The following is a 16,932-nucleotide window of genomic DNA, read 5'->3' on the forward strand; positions in this document are numbered from 1 at the left end:
ATGGGCTTCAGGTATGTCCTCTTTGGGGACGTTCCTATACAGTTCCTTTGCCCATCTTTCTTCAGATACTGTCTTTCCTTATTGATTTAAGGAGTTCTTTATATGTTTTGAATATTAACTGTATTGCAAATACCTTTTTCAGTTTGTGGTTTATCTTTTTGTTCTATTTATGGCATCTTTTAATGAATAAAGTTCTGAATTTTAATGCAGTTGGATTTATCTGTCATTTCCTTTGTGGTTTTGCTTTTTTAAAATGTCCTGTTTCAGAAATTGTGAATTCTTCTGTGGTAGGCAGAAAAACGGCTGCCAAAGATGACTATGTCCTAATTCCCAAAGCCTGTGAATATGTTATATTACATGGCAAAGGGGAATTAAGGCTGCAGGTGGAGGTGGAATTAAGGGTGCTAATCAGCTAGCCTTAAACATAAGGAGATTATCCCGGATTATTCAGGTGGGCCCAGGATAATCACAAGAGTCTTTAAAAGTAAAGGGGATTCAGAGAGAGATGCGGTTACAGAAGAATGGGTTAACACTTTGAGAACTTTCAGAGACATCTAACATTGCTGCCTTCAAAGATGGAAGAAGGGAGGCATGAACCAAGGAATGTGGGCAGCCCGGAGAAGCTGGAAAAGGCAGGGAAATGGATTCATCTTTAGAGCCTCCAGAAGGGAACACAGCCCTGCTGATACCCTGATTTTAGCCCAGTGAGACCCATGTTGAACTTCTAACCTATAGAATGGTTAGATAATACATTTGTGCTGATTTAAACCAGTAAGTTTGTGGTCATTTGTTACAGCAGTAATAGACAACTAACACACAAACTCTACCCTGTTCTAGCTGACTTGTTTTAAAGGAAAACTGATTCTTCAATTGAGCGTCAGTGGGCTACTCAGTACTTTCTACCCGCTGTGTTCCCTGTGCCTCCAGTTTGGGAGTTCTCAGCTTGACTACACAGCGGCATCACCTAGGAAGCTTTCAAAAGATATTGGTGCCAAAACAAAAACAAAAAGCAAAAGAACCTTGATGCCTGGGTCTCAAACCAGACCAATGAGTCAGAATTTCTGGAAGTAGGAACCAGGCATTAATATTTTCCCCTAATACCACTCCATCCCTTCATCTATCAATTAATCCCTCTTCGGGGGGGGGAAATCTATTTGAAAGTAAATTGCAGACATGAATAATCTTCCCCCTAAATGATAGTTTCATTTATCTGAACTGAAACTCATCTGTGTTCAAAATTGTTCTGTGGTGACAGTGAAAACATTTTAGGGGCTGACTGACTGAGTGGAGACAGGAAGACACCTGTCAGAGTGATGGAAATATTCTGTATCTTGTTCTGGGTGGTGGTTACATGAATGTAAACATATGTGAATATTCATTAGGCTGTACACTTATGCAATTTACTATATATAATAGCTTAATTAAAAAAGGATAGTCCACCAAAAAAAAGCCACCAGGCAAACCTAAGGCAGCCAGGGTTGAGACCCACGGGACTCGCTCTTTACTGGGGTGGCCTTTCAACTACAGACTCTCAACAGCTGCTCTCGAGCCTGCCCCTTAAGCACTGATATCCATTCTCTCTCCATAGTTTCCCACATACCCACCTTCGCTGACAGTCTCTGGACCTTCTCGCACCAGTTCATCAATATCCATCCCGATGTTTCTGGTGTTTCGTGGAAAGAATACCTGCCTCCCCTGTAGCCCATGAGCTGTGTAGGGCAGTGGCACTGTGTGATCATGTTTTGTATCTCCCTATTGTGTTGTGCAATGGATTAGTGAATACTAAAAAAAATCATTTCACTTAGTCAACAGGATAGACTTAAATTCTATTTAAGGATAGCCTTGTTTTGTTTAGGAAAGCAAATAAATGTTAGTTCTGTTAAGTGCCAGTAAGATGAATTAGAAAATTGGACTTGGTCACAGATTTTGGGACCAACAGGGCCACCGGGGGTAAGAGATAATTAAAGGTACACACAAAAGAGATCCCAATGTGAGAAACCAAGTATTTCCTTGTGAGGAAAAAAAATGAGGATAAACCATTAGTCATTTTTCTTACGTCAACTATTCAATAATTCTGGCATAAGTCTGCCATGTTAGAAAATTTAATCACAGGTTACTTTAATTCCTTTTAAGCTCTCAACTACTTGCTTAACACCTGTAAAATACTGTCAACCTAACTTCTCAAGTTCCTCTTTGAGAATTTTAAACATTGTTCTCTGTGTTATGAAAACAGGCCAGATATCTGAGAGCAGCAATAACAAGCCTGCTTCTCCTAGAGTTTCCACTGAGATAAAAAGAACAAAAGTACCTGTGGATTTTCCACGGGGGAAATGTGTTCTGCCCTTGGGGAAGGAGAAAAAGAAATGCAGCCTCTGAAGACTAACAAGTGAGACCTCGTCATACTCCCAAGGCCACATCTTCAGTTTCAAGAAAGTCGGTAAGAATGACGTGCAAAATGGGTCAGTTATTGCTAGCCTAAATAAACTGTAGCCTTTGAGGGGTCAGAGACCTTTCAAGAAAATAAGTCAACTAAAAAACTCCACAAATCTGTTTAACTGTTAGCTCAGATATTGAAAACTGCTTTGCATTTATACTTGATGTAAAGTAAAGCAGGCTGAAGGTCAAAATGACCTTTAAAAGGAAAATATTTACATCTGTCAATTTTTACTTCAAGAGTTCTGAAATCTTGCTGAAGAGATCAACTGAATTTTATCTGGCTTTGTTTGTTTTTTCATTTCAGCAAAATCAATATTTTTCCTTTCCTTACTGTCATTGCCAAATTCAATATAAAAATATTCTGAGATTGGCTTCTGAAAAGCAAGACCAGAATAGCTTGTGGGAAATAAGAGAAAACTTGTATATTGGGGGAAGTAAGGGAGGAAATAAATCCTTAAAGAGCTTTGATCCCTATTGAGCAAGAACTTGAAGACACAAGATATTTTTCTTAAATGCCCGATAAGTATTAAAAGAATGTCTGGGGCTTCCCTGGCGGCGCGGTGGTTGAAAGTCCGCCTGCCGATGCAGGGCACACGAGTTCGTGCCCCGGTCCGGGAAGATCCCACATGCCGCAGAGCGGCTGGGCCCGTGAGCCATAGCCGCTGAGACTGCGCATCCGGAGCCTGTGCTCCGCAACCGGAGAGGCCACAACAGTGAGAGGCCCGCGTACCGCAAAAAAAAAAAAAAAAAAAAAAAAAAAAATGTCTGTGTGTGCACACACACATATATATATATATATATATATATATATATATATATATATATATATGTATCACCACACTGTGGTCTATATATTTTCTGGCTTCTGAACTACTTTTTCTTTTCAAATCATCTTCCAGACAAGACAGTCTCATTACTCCTAGGTATGAATTTTTTTTTCTTTTCTCAGTGGAGGATAGACCTGGAAAAGGCATATTTACTGCCAAAATTTTTCGAAACACCCCATGACACTTAATTTCTTAAAGAATAGTTAAGTATCTTATTATAGCTGAGAAACTATATTTTATTTAAAATGGATGAGTGGAATTCCCAATAGTGGGACACAGCATATCTCTAAGTAACATCCCCCCACCCTTGTCAATTCATTTATCTGGCTGGTTATTTATACTCTATTTCTCCTCCTGGCCTTTCAGTGTTTGTGTAACATGATATTAGAAGGCAAACCAATTCAATGATGGGAAAATGAAGCTTTTCAGGTGTATACAAGAATGAAGCTGCAAACCCACCCCTCTGGTCAAGATCTAATCTGGGTAGAATGTACAACCAGTAACTCTCCTGAATCTGTCAGTGGGGCGACGACTGCAGGAACAGACTGCAGACCTTAGTCTAGGACTACATCATATCATCACTACACAATGTCCACCTCACTCCCGCCCCCAACAAAGCTGGTCTGCTCTGCACTCTGATTAATAACGTCCAAAACATTGACTCCGGGGAAAAAATGGTAAGCACAGAGGCAGCAATATTTTAATATCCTTCCGATCCTAACTCTCGCAAAACTTCAGATCTGTGGTAATGCTTAGGTGGGTGTGATGCGTGCACGTACAAATTACCATGAGGTACTCATTTGTGACACATTTCCCTCCCCACATCTCCTCCTTCCAAGCCCAGAAATCTAGGTACTTGGCTTCAAAATAAAAATAAGGAAATAATAAAGAATTAATGAGAGCAGGCTGATTATTGCACTGCTGGGTTAAATTGCTGTCTCTGGACACTGTAATTTACACGATGGCCATTTGATTGTTCTGTGCCTCTGTTACTTCATAGATAAAAGCAGGGATTAGACAGGACATAAGCAAAAAAGATTGCTTCGGAAATGTTTTAGATAACTGTGTGACTGTCCCTTTCAACTGCAAAGGAAGCTTTAGAGGAATAAAAAGAAAGATTGTTGCATGAGGTAAGTCAACTAACAAGGAATACAATTAGAGACCAAGTACTTACCAATAATAACAGTGTTGTCATCAGCAATTAGCAACTTGCTGTGGACATAGACAAGCTCAGTGACTAGGTTTCCTTCAAGCTCTGCGTGTGTTCTAAGACCACAGAAGGATATGTAATTTATCCACTGATTGCCGACTGTAAATTAAATAAGAAATCACTAAAATTAATATGACCAAGCTCAATAATGGCACCTTAAATTTTACTGTCTTTCAAAACAAATATACCACATAAACAGGTTAAGAATGGATTGTAAAATATATGTGTGTATGTGTGTGTGTATAATTTCAGAATACATCTAGGATCTATTTTTGCTTTCTGAAGAGTTTTATATTGTTAATATGAATGGAGATACAATTTTAAAATATCATACTGAAGTGATTTCTAAGAATTTCTTATGCCGAGGTAATCCAAAGATAAATTCAAATATGAACATTTTATTTTAATGATTTGGTGAGCAACTACTGAAGAGTGATAAAGTATAGCTGCAGTAGATAACCCAGGATTTCAGTGTGACATTTGCATCTGTCTTGGTTGACACCTGCCGCTGTTTAAATCAGATGCAGGATGTGAGCCCAAACTACCCGATGTACACATACTTTGCAGCATATCCGGCGCAAAGCAGCAGATAAATTTTGCAGACTTTGGGTAAGTAAGAGTGTTGGCAATTAAATAACACTCCTTCTAAATCACTAAAGGAAAAGAAAGAATCCTAAGTACATTAGGATTAGGAAAGAATTCTAAGTACATTTGACTTCGGAGAATTTTATTCAGAGCAAGCAGTACTAGGTTTGTACTTTAAAATGCTGTCCTCTCATCATGTGAGGGTCATTTATGTGATAAGAAGAAATGCATTCCATATCAAACCAACCCATATTCATTACTCTGGCATGAGTGTTAGTCATGAGATTTTATGGTCCCTCTCCCACGTAGCAATCGCCCTGGATAAGCAAAGTCTGATACTAAGAATAAATGGAGTGGAACCAAACCATCTTAGATTCTTATAGAAAGAGAACATAAATTTTTAAAAGAATCTGAAGCATACTAATAGAACCAATGGTAGTTCATGTTTCATTTACTGAAGTTTCCATGTATTACTGATGCTTTCTATTTTACTGCTGATGTTAGTGTATCTATTAAATTTAGGTATATTGGAAAGAAGTTTGTTCATAGGTAATATACAGAGATTCCTCCATTTACAAATAAACCTTCCCATATTTTATATTAACACATACTATAAAGTCTGTATAGTTAAAACAGTGTAGAACTGGTACATAAATAGACAGCCAAACCACTGAATGGAATAGGAAGTCCAGAAACGGACGCAAGTAGGTATGGAAATTTTGCATATGATAAAGGCTGCATCTCTAGAAAAAGGGCTTTTTACATAAAGGACTAGAATTTTTAAATGAAAGGTGCTAGTACAATTGCATAGCTATTTGAAAAAGAGAAAAATTATATACATTTCTCCCAGCAATCGTAAGAACTCCAAATAAATCAGAGATGAAAATGTAAGCATATGAAACCATGCAAGTGTTAGAAGAAAACAGGGTGAATTCCTGGTAACCTGAGCGCAGGGAAGGCTTCTAAGTATCTAGAGCCAATAAAAGATCAATAATGTTGGCTAAATTAAAAAAAACATATTTGCATGACACAAAACACAACAAGCAAAGACAAATGACAAAGAGGAAGAACATATTTGCAGTATACATTACAGACAAAGAACTGAGTCTGAACATATAAAGAACTCAATAACTGAAGGGAGAAAAAGATCAAAGTCTTGACAGAAAAATAGGCAAAAGACATGAACAGACAATTCACACACATGAAAAGATACATTTGAAAACACATACATTCTCACTCATAATACAGAAATGCAAATTAAAACCACAGTGAGAAACCATTTTTTAACCTATGAGATTGGGCAAAAAAAAAAAGTAAGATAACATATTCTATTGGTGAGACTGGGTTGAAGCAAGCTCTCTCTTACATTGGTGGTAAGAATGCAAATTGGTACAAACTTGGAGGGTAACTGGCAATACCTAACAAAACCACCTATGTGTTTACCTACTGACCTAGCATTCCCACTGTAGAAACTTATCCTAAATATACACTTCCAACAAATAAGAACATATATGCACAAAGTTATCAACTGCATAATTGTAATTGAAAAATATTGAAAACAACCTAAATGTTCATACAAAGGAGAATGATTGAATCAACTATGGCAAATCTATACATGGGAGACTATGCAGAGCTAAAAAGGAATGAAAATCGCTATGAACTGATACGGAGTGATTCCAGGATGTAGTGTTAAATGAAAAAACAAATGCACAAGAAAATATGTGGTATGCTATTCTTATGAAAAGTACCAAAAGATTGGGAGAAATAAGAAAATATACATGTATCTGCTCATTTGTACGAAAAGAAACACAGCAAGAATAACTTAGAAACTGACAAAATTGGTTACCAATAGGGGATGAGTGGAATAGGGTGGAAAAGATGGGTGGGGAAGAAACTGAAAGGAAGTATAGTGGAGTGGCACTTGTCTAAGCATGCCTTTTGTATAGTTCTGCCTATTGGAAGTCTGTTACACACACTTAATCAAGAAAGACAGAGAAAAAAAGAAAAGCCTAAAATGAAATACAAATTAAAGCAATGAACCTAACTGTATTTCAAATTAATAACATAATCCAAGTAAATTTTCAACACTGGTTTTTGAGCATATACTCTTAGGCTAAAGACAAAAAGAACTGTAAACAAATATTGAATTCTAGTGAGATTTATTTTTCATAGTAGTATGGGCTACAGATTTTTGTGTATTCTAAGATTGAGGAAGTATATATATCAGAGATAACAGAAGGAATCCTGTGGCATGGGACTGGAATTATAAGTATCAGTATGGAGATAGATAGATAATAGGTAGATAGATGGATAGGTAGATAGATAGATAGATAGACAGATAGATAGACATATAATAGATAACGTGTATACAAAAGGCCTAAAGCAGTAATATCCCAGTAGTAATGATCATATCTAGCACCCAGAATTTGGTTTCTAAATGCCAATTTCCACTAAAAGAACCTAGGTTTCTTGGAGAAATGGTTGATTGCAGGGCTAGTTCTGGGAATATACCAGATGGGTCTGGAACTCTTGTGCCAGTAAGAAAAAAAGGCTGATGGGAACATGTCCAAAGCACATAGGAGCAAGCTTAAAAAGGCCCTCACTGGCCAAACCTGTGCAAGCTGATCATCAAAATTATTACCCACTGAATAACATAAGAATCCACAGGTCCACACATGAATGAATGCATAAGTGGGGAAGAAGGGAAAACTTTCTTATAGTAGAATTGCAACTAAGAAATTTAGAAGAAAGTAATAAATATAGAAGAAGCAATGGAACTAAAAAATCAACATTTAGAAATATAGTAATAATAACTGAATCATAGTGTAATAATGGATCCAGGCAGAATCATTAATATATGCTAAAACCAGTGGGTGAATGTTTGATAAGAAGCAGAATATTTACTATATAGACTCAAAGTGTTTTCCCACGAAATATTTAATTACAAAGGGAAAAATGGTAATTTTATAGTGGAGAAACTTGGCAGATCCCACCTTCCCTAAATGATCAAAGTTAATATACCAGTAATGGGGTAAATCAACACCATGTTCCTCCTGACATGGTATATGAAGAGCACATCACTTCTGTGATATTCCTGCTGAAAACGCATAACCTGAATCTAATCACAAGGAAACAATGGATATACCGAAACGGAGGGCTATTCTACAAAATATAACTGTACTCTTCAAACATACCAAGGTCATGAAAGTCCCCTCATCCTCCAAAAAAAAAAAGATTGAGGGATTATTTCAGATTACAGGAAAATAAAGATACATACACCACATGTTCTTGATTGAAGCCTGGGCCACACACACACAAAAAACATTTCCCCCCCTTTTGCTATAAAGGACCTTAATTAGTAAGACAATTGGAAAAATTTTAATAAGGTCCGCAAACAAGATAATAGTATTATATCAATGTTAATTTCAGTAATTTCTATATTGAACTATAGCTGCTTTAAAAATGTCCTGCTTTTTCACAGAAACACACATTTATTTAGGAGTAAATGAGCATCATGGTTGCAACTTATTGTCAAATGGTTCAGAGGGAAAAAACCCATCCACCTGTCTGTCTGTCTATCTGTCTATCTATCTGCAGAGAATGATAAAGCAAAGAAGGCAAATTTATTAACATTTGCGAAATCAGGATGAAGGGTATATGGCAGTTCTGGAAATTCTTCCATAAGTTTGAAATTATTTAAAAATATTTTTTAAAGATTAACGATACCGACTGGCTGTTAGCAGCCTGAAAAGCTTAAGACGTAATAACTTGTAATTTCCTAAGGCACAGATTTGTGCCATTCCACAGCAGGTCTGGAGAGTCTCAGCAACACTCCAACTAGTGGGCGAGCCTCACAGCCCACAGTCCATACCTACTCCTTCATCCTTGCTACAAAATACCTTTTTTTTTTAAAAGGATTTTTTGTTTTGTTTTGTTTTGTTTTAGATTTAATTTTATTTATTTTTGGCTGCGTTGGGTCTTCACTGCGGTGCGCGGGCTTCTCATTGGGGTGGTTTCTCTTGTTGTGGAGCACGGGCTCTAGGTATGTGGGTGTCAGCAGTTGTGGCGCCCAGGCTCAGTAGTTGTGGCTCGCGGGCTCTAGAGCTCAGGCTCAGTAGTTGTGGCACACAGGTTTAGTTGCTCCGCAGCATGTGCGATCTTCCTGGACCAGGGATCAAACCCGCATCCCCTGCACTGGCAGGCGGATTTCTGTCCACTGCACCAGCAGGGAAGTCCCCAAAATAGCTCTTGTGAAGTGGTAAAAAATCTTTATTTCTTTATGAAAAATACCTTTAAGAAGAAAGCTAAGGGTGAGTGCCAGTCACAGGGACCAGAAGAAAAACAAAGGTTCCAAGCCAGAAAGCAGACATTTTGATGAATTAAAGTGTGGCCTGTCAAATGAGGTGAATGGATCCACCACACACTCTAGTGAGAAGAAGACAAATCAAATTGAGAAATTACTTTGGCCGGTACAGTCATCCCTCAGTACCCACAGGGTACTGGTTCCAGGACCCCCAAGGATAACAAAATCTGCCCTACTCAAGTCCATTATATAAAATGGTATAGCATTTGTGTATGATCTACACACATCTTCCCGTACACTTTAAATCATCTCTCGATTACTTATAATACCTAATACTATGTAAATGCTATGCAAATAGTTGCCTGCACACGGCAAATTCAAGTTTTGCCTTTTGGAACTTTCTGGGGTTTTTTTTTTTTTCCTTTTTAAATATTTTGTATCTGCGGTTGGTTGAATGTGTGGATGGGGAACCTGCAGATACAGAGGTCTGACTGTACTTTATTCTGTGAAGGAAACTGGCTCAACGAGTAACAGGTACAAAGTTGGTGATGTTAACTTGTGGTGTGAGGATATACCGAAACAGTGCCTTCTGAAGAAAATATCAGGAAGCCAGGAGCATGACAGGTATTAATAAGAAGCAATAGATAGAAAAGAATCATGAGGGGTTCCAACTTACATGTTATGGAGGTATGTGAGAATCTGAAGATTTATACAGGCCCCTAAGACATATCTGTTGTGAACGTTGGTGCATATATATCGATAGCTCGAAAGATGAGAAGTTTGATACGATAGACTCTGTGTTTATAAGGACACTTTGTGAAAGGACTTGAAGAGTTGTCACAGGCTTTTGCTGCTTAAACAAGCACTTCCTATATGTACGTTTCTAATCCTGACTGAATACCTCTAGACCTTGGGTTAAATTAAACGAAATTGGCTGCTAAAATGCCATAATTCACAACAATTATAAAAATAATAAAGAAATGCTTTAAATTAAACACCAAATCCCTGAAGATTAGTGTATCAGAAAATCATACACTAATCGCAGCTGGTTTTCTTTTCAGGAATTTTAACATATTCGTAGCAGCAGTTTTGTTATTTCTAAAAACTACAGCTCTCTATCCAATTAGAGATTAGTTAGTTCATGTATTTAAAACCCACGATACATTTACAAAAACAAAACCAACAATACAACATTGTACCTCAAAAAGGGGCATTATGTAATTAATCTGTTCTTCCATGTTCAATGAACATTTTCCCCACTGAGATGCATGATTTTGACTTGTTCCCAGGGTACTTGGAACTCTTTTCATAAGAGGGCTTAACATTGAAATGACTTATGTTAAAATCCAATTTTTCCCCAAAATAGGCAGAGGCAGGAAAAGGGTCCAGAGCCAAAGAAAATGCTTTATAGTAAGTTCAGGACACTTTTATGGTTGAGAAACTAAATAATAGGCTTGTTCTGACTTCTTATTCTCCTATAACCTCACTTTGCATTTTTACTAGCCACTGTTATTACCGAATGGCTTTCCTGATTTTGTTTTTAATCAATATATCTTTTAGAACCTTACTCATTCACTATCAGTTTAATTTTCAACTGTTAGAAAATAGAGATAGGGTAATACTCTGGTAAATCTATGTCCTGGATAAAATTAGATACACCTTTTGAAAGTATTTTTTTTTAAATTTATTTATTTTCCTTAATTTTTTAGCTGCGTTGGCTCTTAGTTGCGGCACATGGAATCTTTGTTGAGGCATGCAGGATCTTTTCGTTAAGGCGCGGTCTCTTCGTTGCAGCGCTTGGGCTTCTCTCTAGTTGCGGCGTGTGGGTTTTCTCTCTCTAGTTGTGGTGCGCGAGTTCCAGAAGGCGTTGGGCTCTGTAGTTTGTGGCACGCAGGCTCTCTCTTTGAGGCGCATGAGCTCAATAGTTGTGGTGTGCGGGCTTAGTTGCCCTGCGGCATGTGAGATCTTAGTTCCCAGACTAGGGATCGAACCGGTGTCCCCTGCATTGGAAGGTGGATTCTTTACCACTGGACCACAAGGTAAGTCCCTGAAATTATTTATTATTGGTGATGTACATGTCTTATGTCCAAAGTTCTTTCTAAAATTTTTTAGATTGAGGAGACCATTAGTGAAAAATTATTGAATACCACACACCAATAGATAAGTTTAAAATTATGTAGTCCTAAAAGCTTAATTCATTATTTTTAAACTTCCAAGTCATTTAAAAATCCATATGCCATAAAATTCACCTCTTTAAAGTATTCAATTCAGTGTTTTTTTTAAAGTATATTCACAAAACTGTACAATCACCACTATCCAATTTTAAGACATTTTAATTACTCCAAAAAGAAATGTCGTACCCATTAGAAGTCACTCCCCATTCCACTCTCTCCCCAGACCCTGGCAATGACTAATCTACTGTCCTGCCTCCAGGGATTTGCCTATTAAAAACATTGAATAAAAATGGAATTATACAATATGTGGCCTTTTGTGTCTCGCTTCTTTTCACATAGCATAATATTTTCAAGGTTCATCCATGTTGTAACATGGATCAGTACATGCCTTTTTAGATTTAAATAATATTCCACTGTATGGATATACACATTTTGTTTCTTCATTCACCCATTAATGGATACTTGAGTTGTCTACACCTTTTGGCTGTAGTGAATAATGCTGCCAGAAATATTCATGTGCAAGTTTTTGTGTGAACATATGTTCTCAGTTCTCTTGGGTATATTCTATGGAGAATTGCTGAGTCATATGGTAACTCTATGGTTAACTTTTAGGGAATTACCAAACTGCTTTCCAAAGAATCCACACCATTTTGAATGACCAGCAGCAACATATGAGGGTTCCAATATCTTCATATTCTCATCATTATCTTTTTTATGCTTTAAATTATAGCCATCTTAGTGGATATGAAGTTGTATCCTGTGACTTTTATTTGAATTTCCCTAATGATTAATTATGTTGAGCATCTTTTTATATGCTTATTAGCCATTTGTGTATCTTCTTTGGAGAAATGTCTATTTAGATCTTTGGCTCATTTTTAAATTGGATTATTTTTTTATTGTTGACTTGTAAAGGTTCTTTTGTATATTCAGGATATATTTTTGTATATTGTATATCTTTTGTATATTCAGGATATATCTCCCTTACCAGAGATATGATTTGCAAACATTTTCTCCCATTCTGTCATTTTTTTCTAGTTCCTTGATAGTGTCCATTGGAGCACAAAAGCTTTTATGTCTGATGAAATCCAACTTATCCATTTTTATATTTTTGTTACAAACCCAAGAAACATGTGCTTAATCCAAGGTCATAATGCTTTGTGCCCATGTTTTCTTCTAAGAGTTTTATAGTTTCAGTTTTTACATTTTAGGTCTTGATCCATTTTGACTTATTTTTTGTATGTGGTGTGAGGTAGAGGTCCATCTTCCTTGTTTTGCATGTGAATATACAGTTGTTCCATCACCATTTGCTGAAAAGAATATTCTTTCTCCATTGAACTGTCCTGGAACCCTTGTTGCAATTCAAGTGACCATAATCATAAGAGTTTATTTCTGGATTCTCAGTTCTATTCCTGTGATCTATATGTCTATCCATACACCAGCACCACACTGGTTTTATTCCTGTAGGTTTATAGTAAGTCCTGAAATTGGGAGCATGAGTCCTCCAATTTGTTCTTTTTCAAGATTATTTTGGCTGTTCTAAATGCCCTATTCATTTTTCTGCATTCTTTTTTCTTTCTGGTCCTCTGACTGGATAATCTCAATTGACCTATCTTCAAGTTTGTTGATTCATCTGCCTACTCCAATCTGCTACTGAGTCTTCCAATGCACATTTCATTTCAGTTGTTATACTTTTCAACTCCAGAATTCGTATTTGGTTCTTTTTATGTAAAAAAATTAATAAAAATTTTAAATTAAAAAATTCTATTTTTTTATACTATTTGGGGAGAGATTGTTTTTAGACTTCTCTTTTGTCTTTAGATTTGTTGCCTTTAGTTTTTTGAACATAGTTAAACTAGCCATTTTAAAGTCTTTTAAACTGTCAGACGGGTGAAATTAGGACAATTCTCTGAAAATTGTTGGGGGATGGGAGCTTCAAACCCATTTGGCTCCTTCCAGTGGCTGCTAGGCTGTTGGTTTTCTTTCACAGTGATGGGGAGTTGGTTTTCAAGGCCACTGTGAAATGAGGAGAGGGGGATGGGCATATGGCAAATTAAAAAGCTTGCTGCTTTTACCAAGATTCTGCTTTTTTTTTTTTTTTTTTTTTTTTGCGGTACGCGGGCCTCTCACTGCTGTGGCCTCTCCTGCTGCGGAGCACAGGCTCCGGACGCGCAGGCTCAGCGGCCATGGCTCACGGGCCCAGACGCTCCACGGCATGTGGGATCTTCCCGGACCGGGGCACGAACCCGTGTCCCCTGCACCGGCAGGTGGACTCTCAACCACTGCGCCACCAGGGAAGCTCTCTGCTGCCTTTCTTGAATAAACAGATTGTTACATGCCCTTGGTTAATTTCCAGAGTGCTGAAAAAGTTGATTTTTGACAATTTTGTTAGTGTTTTTGTTGCTTTTATGTAGGAGTGGATTTGGGGGGATCCTTACTATACCATTCCTGCTAATGTCCTAATTCTTTATTTTTGAGGAAGAATATACATACATGGAAGGCCTAATTTTTTCTCCCCACATTCTGATACATCACCCAGTGCACCAGTGCACCCAGTTTAGGAGACTCCCAGTGTAAAATAAAACTTTCAAAAACCTCAGTTGAGGTGGATAGCATATGCGAACGCCACACCACAGGGCATCATGTGATTGCAGTGGCTCCTCCTGACCTTTTAGACCTTCCTGTGGCAGCCCCATCCTCCTGATAAGTTGGGTTGAAACTCTTAGGATTATCTGACCCTTCCCTTACTCTTCTGCTCCCACATCCCCTCAAATGCTCCTTCACAGTTTTATCCATACATAACCTTTCTATCCATTCCCAAGGCACCATTTTCTCTCACCTGCCATCAGTCAGTGACCTTTGATATAAACACCACTTTGATGAGTTCAATCAGTGATCAGAGGCATCCAACACCATACCTTGTCTTTTTCTGGATAAAAATCTAGTCTTTTTAATGTGACCGACAAATTTTCACAATCTTAATCCGATATGAACTGGAGGTCAGACAATTTGGGTTCTTTCTTCAGCTTAGTTCTTGTGGAATTTTCTGTACCTACTGTTCAGGGTATAAAAGATGATTGAGTACCTACTATGTGCTAAACTTAGAGTCAGTTCACAGAGATATAGGTAAGTAAACCCACAATTACAATGTACTGTAGCTAAGAACTATGTGGAAGGATCAATTAAGATATCTGAGAAAGTGCCTTTGAAAATGTGAAGAATTTCAGGAGTAAAAGGTATTACTGTGGGTTTTTTTCTTATTTACTTACCTCCAGTATAATACCCTCGAAGATTTAGTCAAGTGTTATGGTGTTAAAATGGTTATATAATTAGTTTTCCTCCCTAAATATGACAGTGTGTGAGAACCCTGGGACTTCTACATCTGTAGGAGGCCATGTACATACATGCTGACTGCGTCCTCATCTTTAAAGCAGGGATGACACCTTCCTGCTTACTTCCCAGGACCGTGGTGAAGGATCGCAGGAGAAGATACATGTGGGGTCATTCTGAAGTGCCTTACAAATCCCACTTCTTATCAAAACAATTATTATAAATAAATAAAAATAAATTATAAAAAATTGTAAACATACTCTCATTTTTATCACCTATGCAGCTCATGCTGTGATGTCTTCATTTGAACATCTGTTTGGACAGTTTAATGAGAATAAGTAATTTATTTCTGTTAAGCATCTTGTGGGCTACCTTTTGTGAAGAGTCCTATAACCACACTGTGAAAACATTAATAATCACTGATATGTCACCAAAAACAACCATGGAGGAAAAGAAAAGCAGTTACTTACTCTCTGCTTTTAATTGTCCAAGGATGGAATTTTCTCCTCTGCACATGGTTCTGAACATATGTAAAGGAAAGAAATAATTATAGAGGTTTCAAAGGTTTCAATTGCAATATCTGTGGGGTAGAGTCCTAATCCAAATAAAAATAGAGCAAGTGCTTTTATGAGAAGATTTTTTAAAAGCCAAAAAAATCAATGTCACTTCTGTAATGTTATTGATGGGACAAGTTATTCTGAAGTGCGTAAATGGAAAAGTTATAAAATTGATCTTAGATTTCAGAAAGAGATGCTATTTTTAAAAGATGGGTTATGAATGAGCTTTCCCACTTAGAAAATGTGGCGACTGCAAAGATAAACTTAGAATGCCACAATAGATAAGAATACTTACAGAATCATATTACTTTCAGAGGTGAAAAGGGCAAACTTAGCAGAGTAATTCTGGGATTAAGGAAACTATTATACCTGAGCTGTCTCTGTAAAGTCAGAAAACCCCTTAAAAGTGAAAAATATAGTCTCAAATAGCTGCCTCTACTAATGATTTTGCTTCTCAAGACTCCTATAATAGTCGATGAATTATAAAGACCGACAAGACAAAAAATTCTATGTTCCATCTACTTTGCTCTGTGAATGTAATTAAAAGTACAGTTATGCCTGGGAAATGCTGATATTATTAAAGACGATGCCAGAAAATAGAGATTTTTTTGCATAATAAAAGGTTATAGTTTTGGTTGCTGAACAAAAGCGAAGCATGTTATTTCATTCAATTGGTTCACACCCAAGAAAATAGTTACAGAAAATAATTACAATCGATAATATTCCAAAAATAATGTTAGCATGGCAAATGAAGTGGATAAAATCCAATTAAACATTATTGCCTTAAATACTTAAAACATTAAGTGCCTTAAATACTTGAAAAGCTTTGTTTGCCATGTTATAAATCAGATAATATTAGAAATGGGCAAATCTTCAATCCAAGTGTATAGACCAAAGCACAGTTAAAGTTTTCTCATACTGTAATGAGGCAAAATTACCCCAGATGAAACAAAACGCCTTACTTGAAACCCTGGCAGACAGAAAGATACAAGCTTGAAAAGTCGGAAAGAAGCAAGAGGATTAAAAAAAAGAAGATTTCCACCACAGTGGTGCGCTCAAACTGTGCCTGGAGGACCTTAGATCTTGAGGAGGTGCCTCTAGGGAGGTGGACTCAAGCAAGAGGGCATCTAAGCCCCCGGCCCCAATTTGACCAAGGCCCTGAACCCTTATCTGCTTTACACACTGGGGGTTTGGGACAAGACTTCATTTGTCCCTCCCCCACAAAAGAATTTGATTAGAAAGGTGGGAAACTACAGGTGGTTCTGACGAACAGGGGATATTAAAAGAAAATATCCAGGCGCTAGTCCTTGCTTTGACTTATTAAGTGTGATCCTGAGTAGGGCTCTTTTGTGCTTCAGGTCACAGAGCTTATAATTGGGAGCTGGATTCATGCCAGGCCTGTCCATTTACCTCTTCTCAGCTAAGCAACCCAAAAAGAACGTCAGGGGGGCCTTTCCATCACTTTCTACAGCGCCTCTCTACACCCGCCCACCAGCTAGCACCTCTCAACCCC

The 16,932-nt window shown here is 37.5% G+C and overlaps 1 protein-coding gene across 11 annotated transcripts in view; it reads right to left on the minus strand.

The window, feature by feature from the left end:
- The window catches only part of PLD1 (phospholipase D1), a 203,633-nt gene that overhangs the window by 20,383 nt on the left and 166,318 nt on the right, over nucleotides 1–16,932 (minus strand). For all 11 annotated transcript variants that reach the window (XM_067738041.1, XM_067738037.1, XM_067738038.1 and 8 more), the window contains 2 exons: nucleotides 15,333–15,382; nucleotides 4,438–4,572 (listed from right to left, as the gene is read on the minus strand). In XM_067738041.1, the coding sequence (XP_067594142.1) occupies nucleotides 4,438–4,572; nucleotides 15,333–15,382 (185 nt within the window). The remainder of the gene's footprint in view (nucleotides 1–4,437; nucleotides 4,573–15,332; nucleotides 15,383–16,932) is intronic.

This window comes from Pseudorca crassidens, chromosome 5 (genome assembly GCF_039906515.1).
Source record: "Pseudorca crassidens isolate mPseCra1 chromosome 5, mPseCra1.hap1, whole genome shotgun sequence".
Classification (NCBI taxonomy): domain Eukaryota; kingdom Metazoa; phylum Chordata; class Mammalia; order Artiodactyla; family Delphinidae; genus Pseudorca; species Pseudorca crassidens.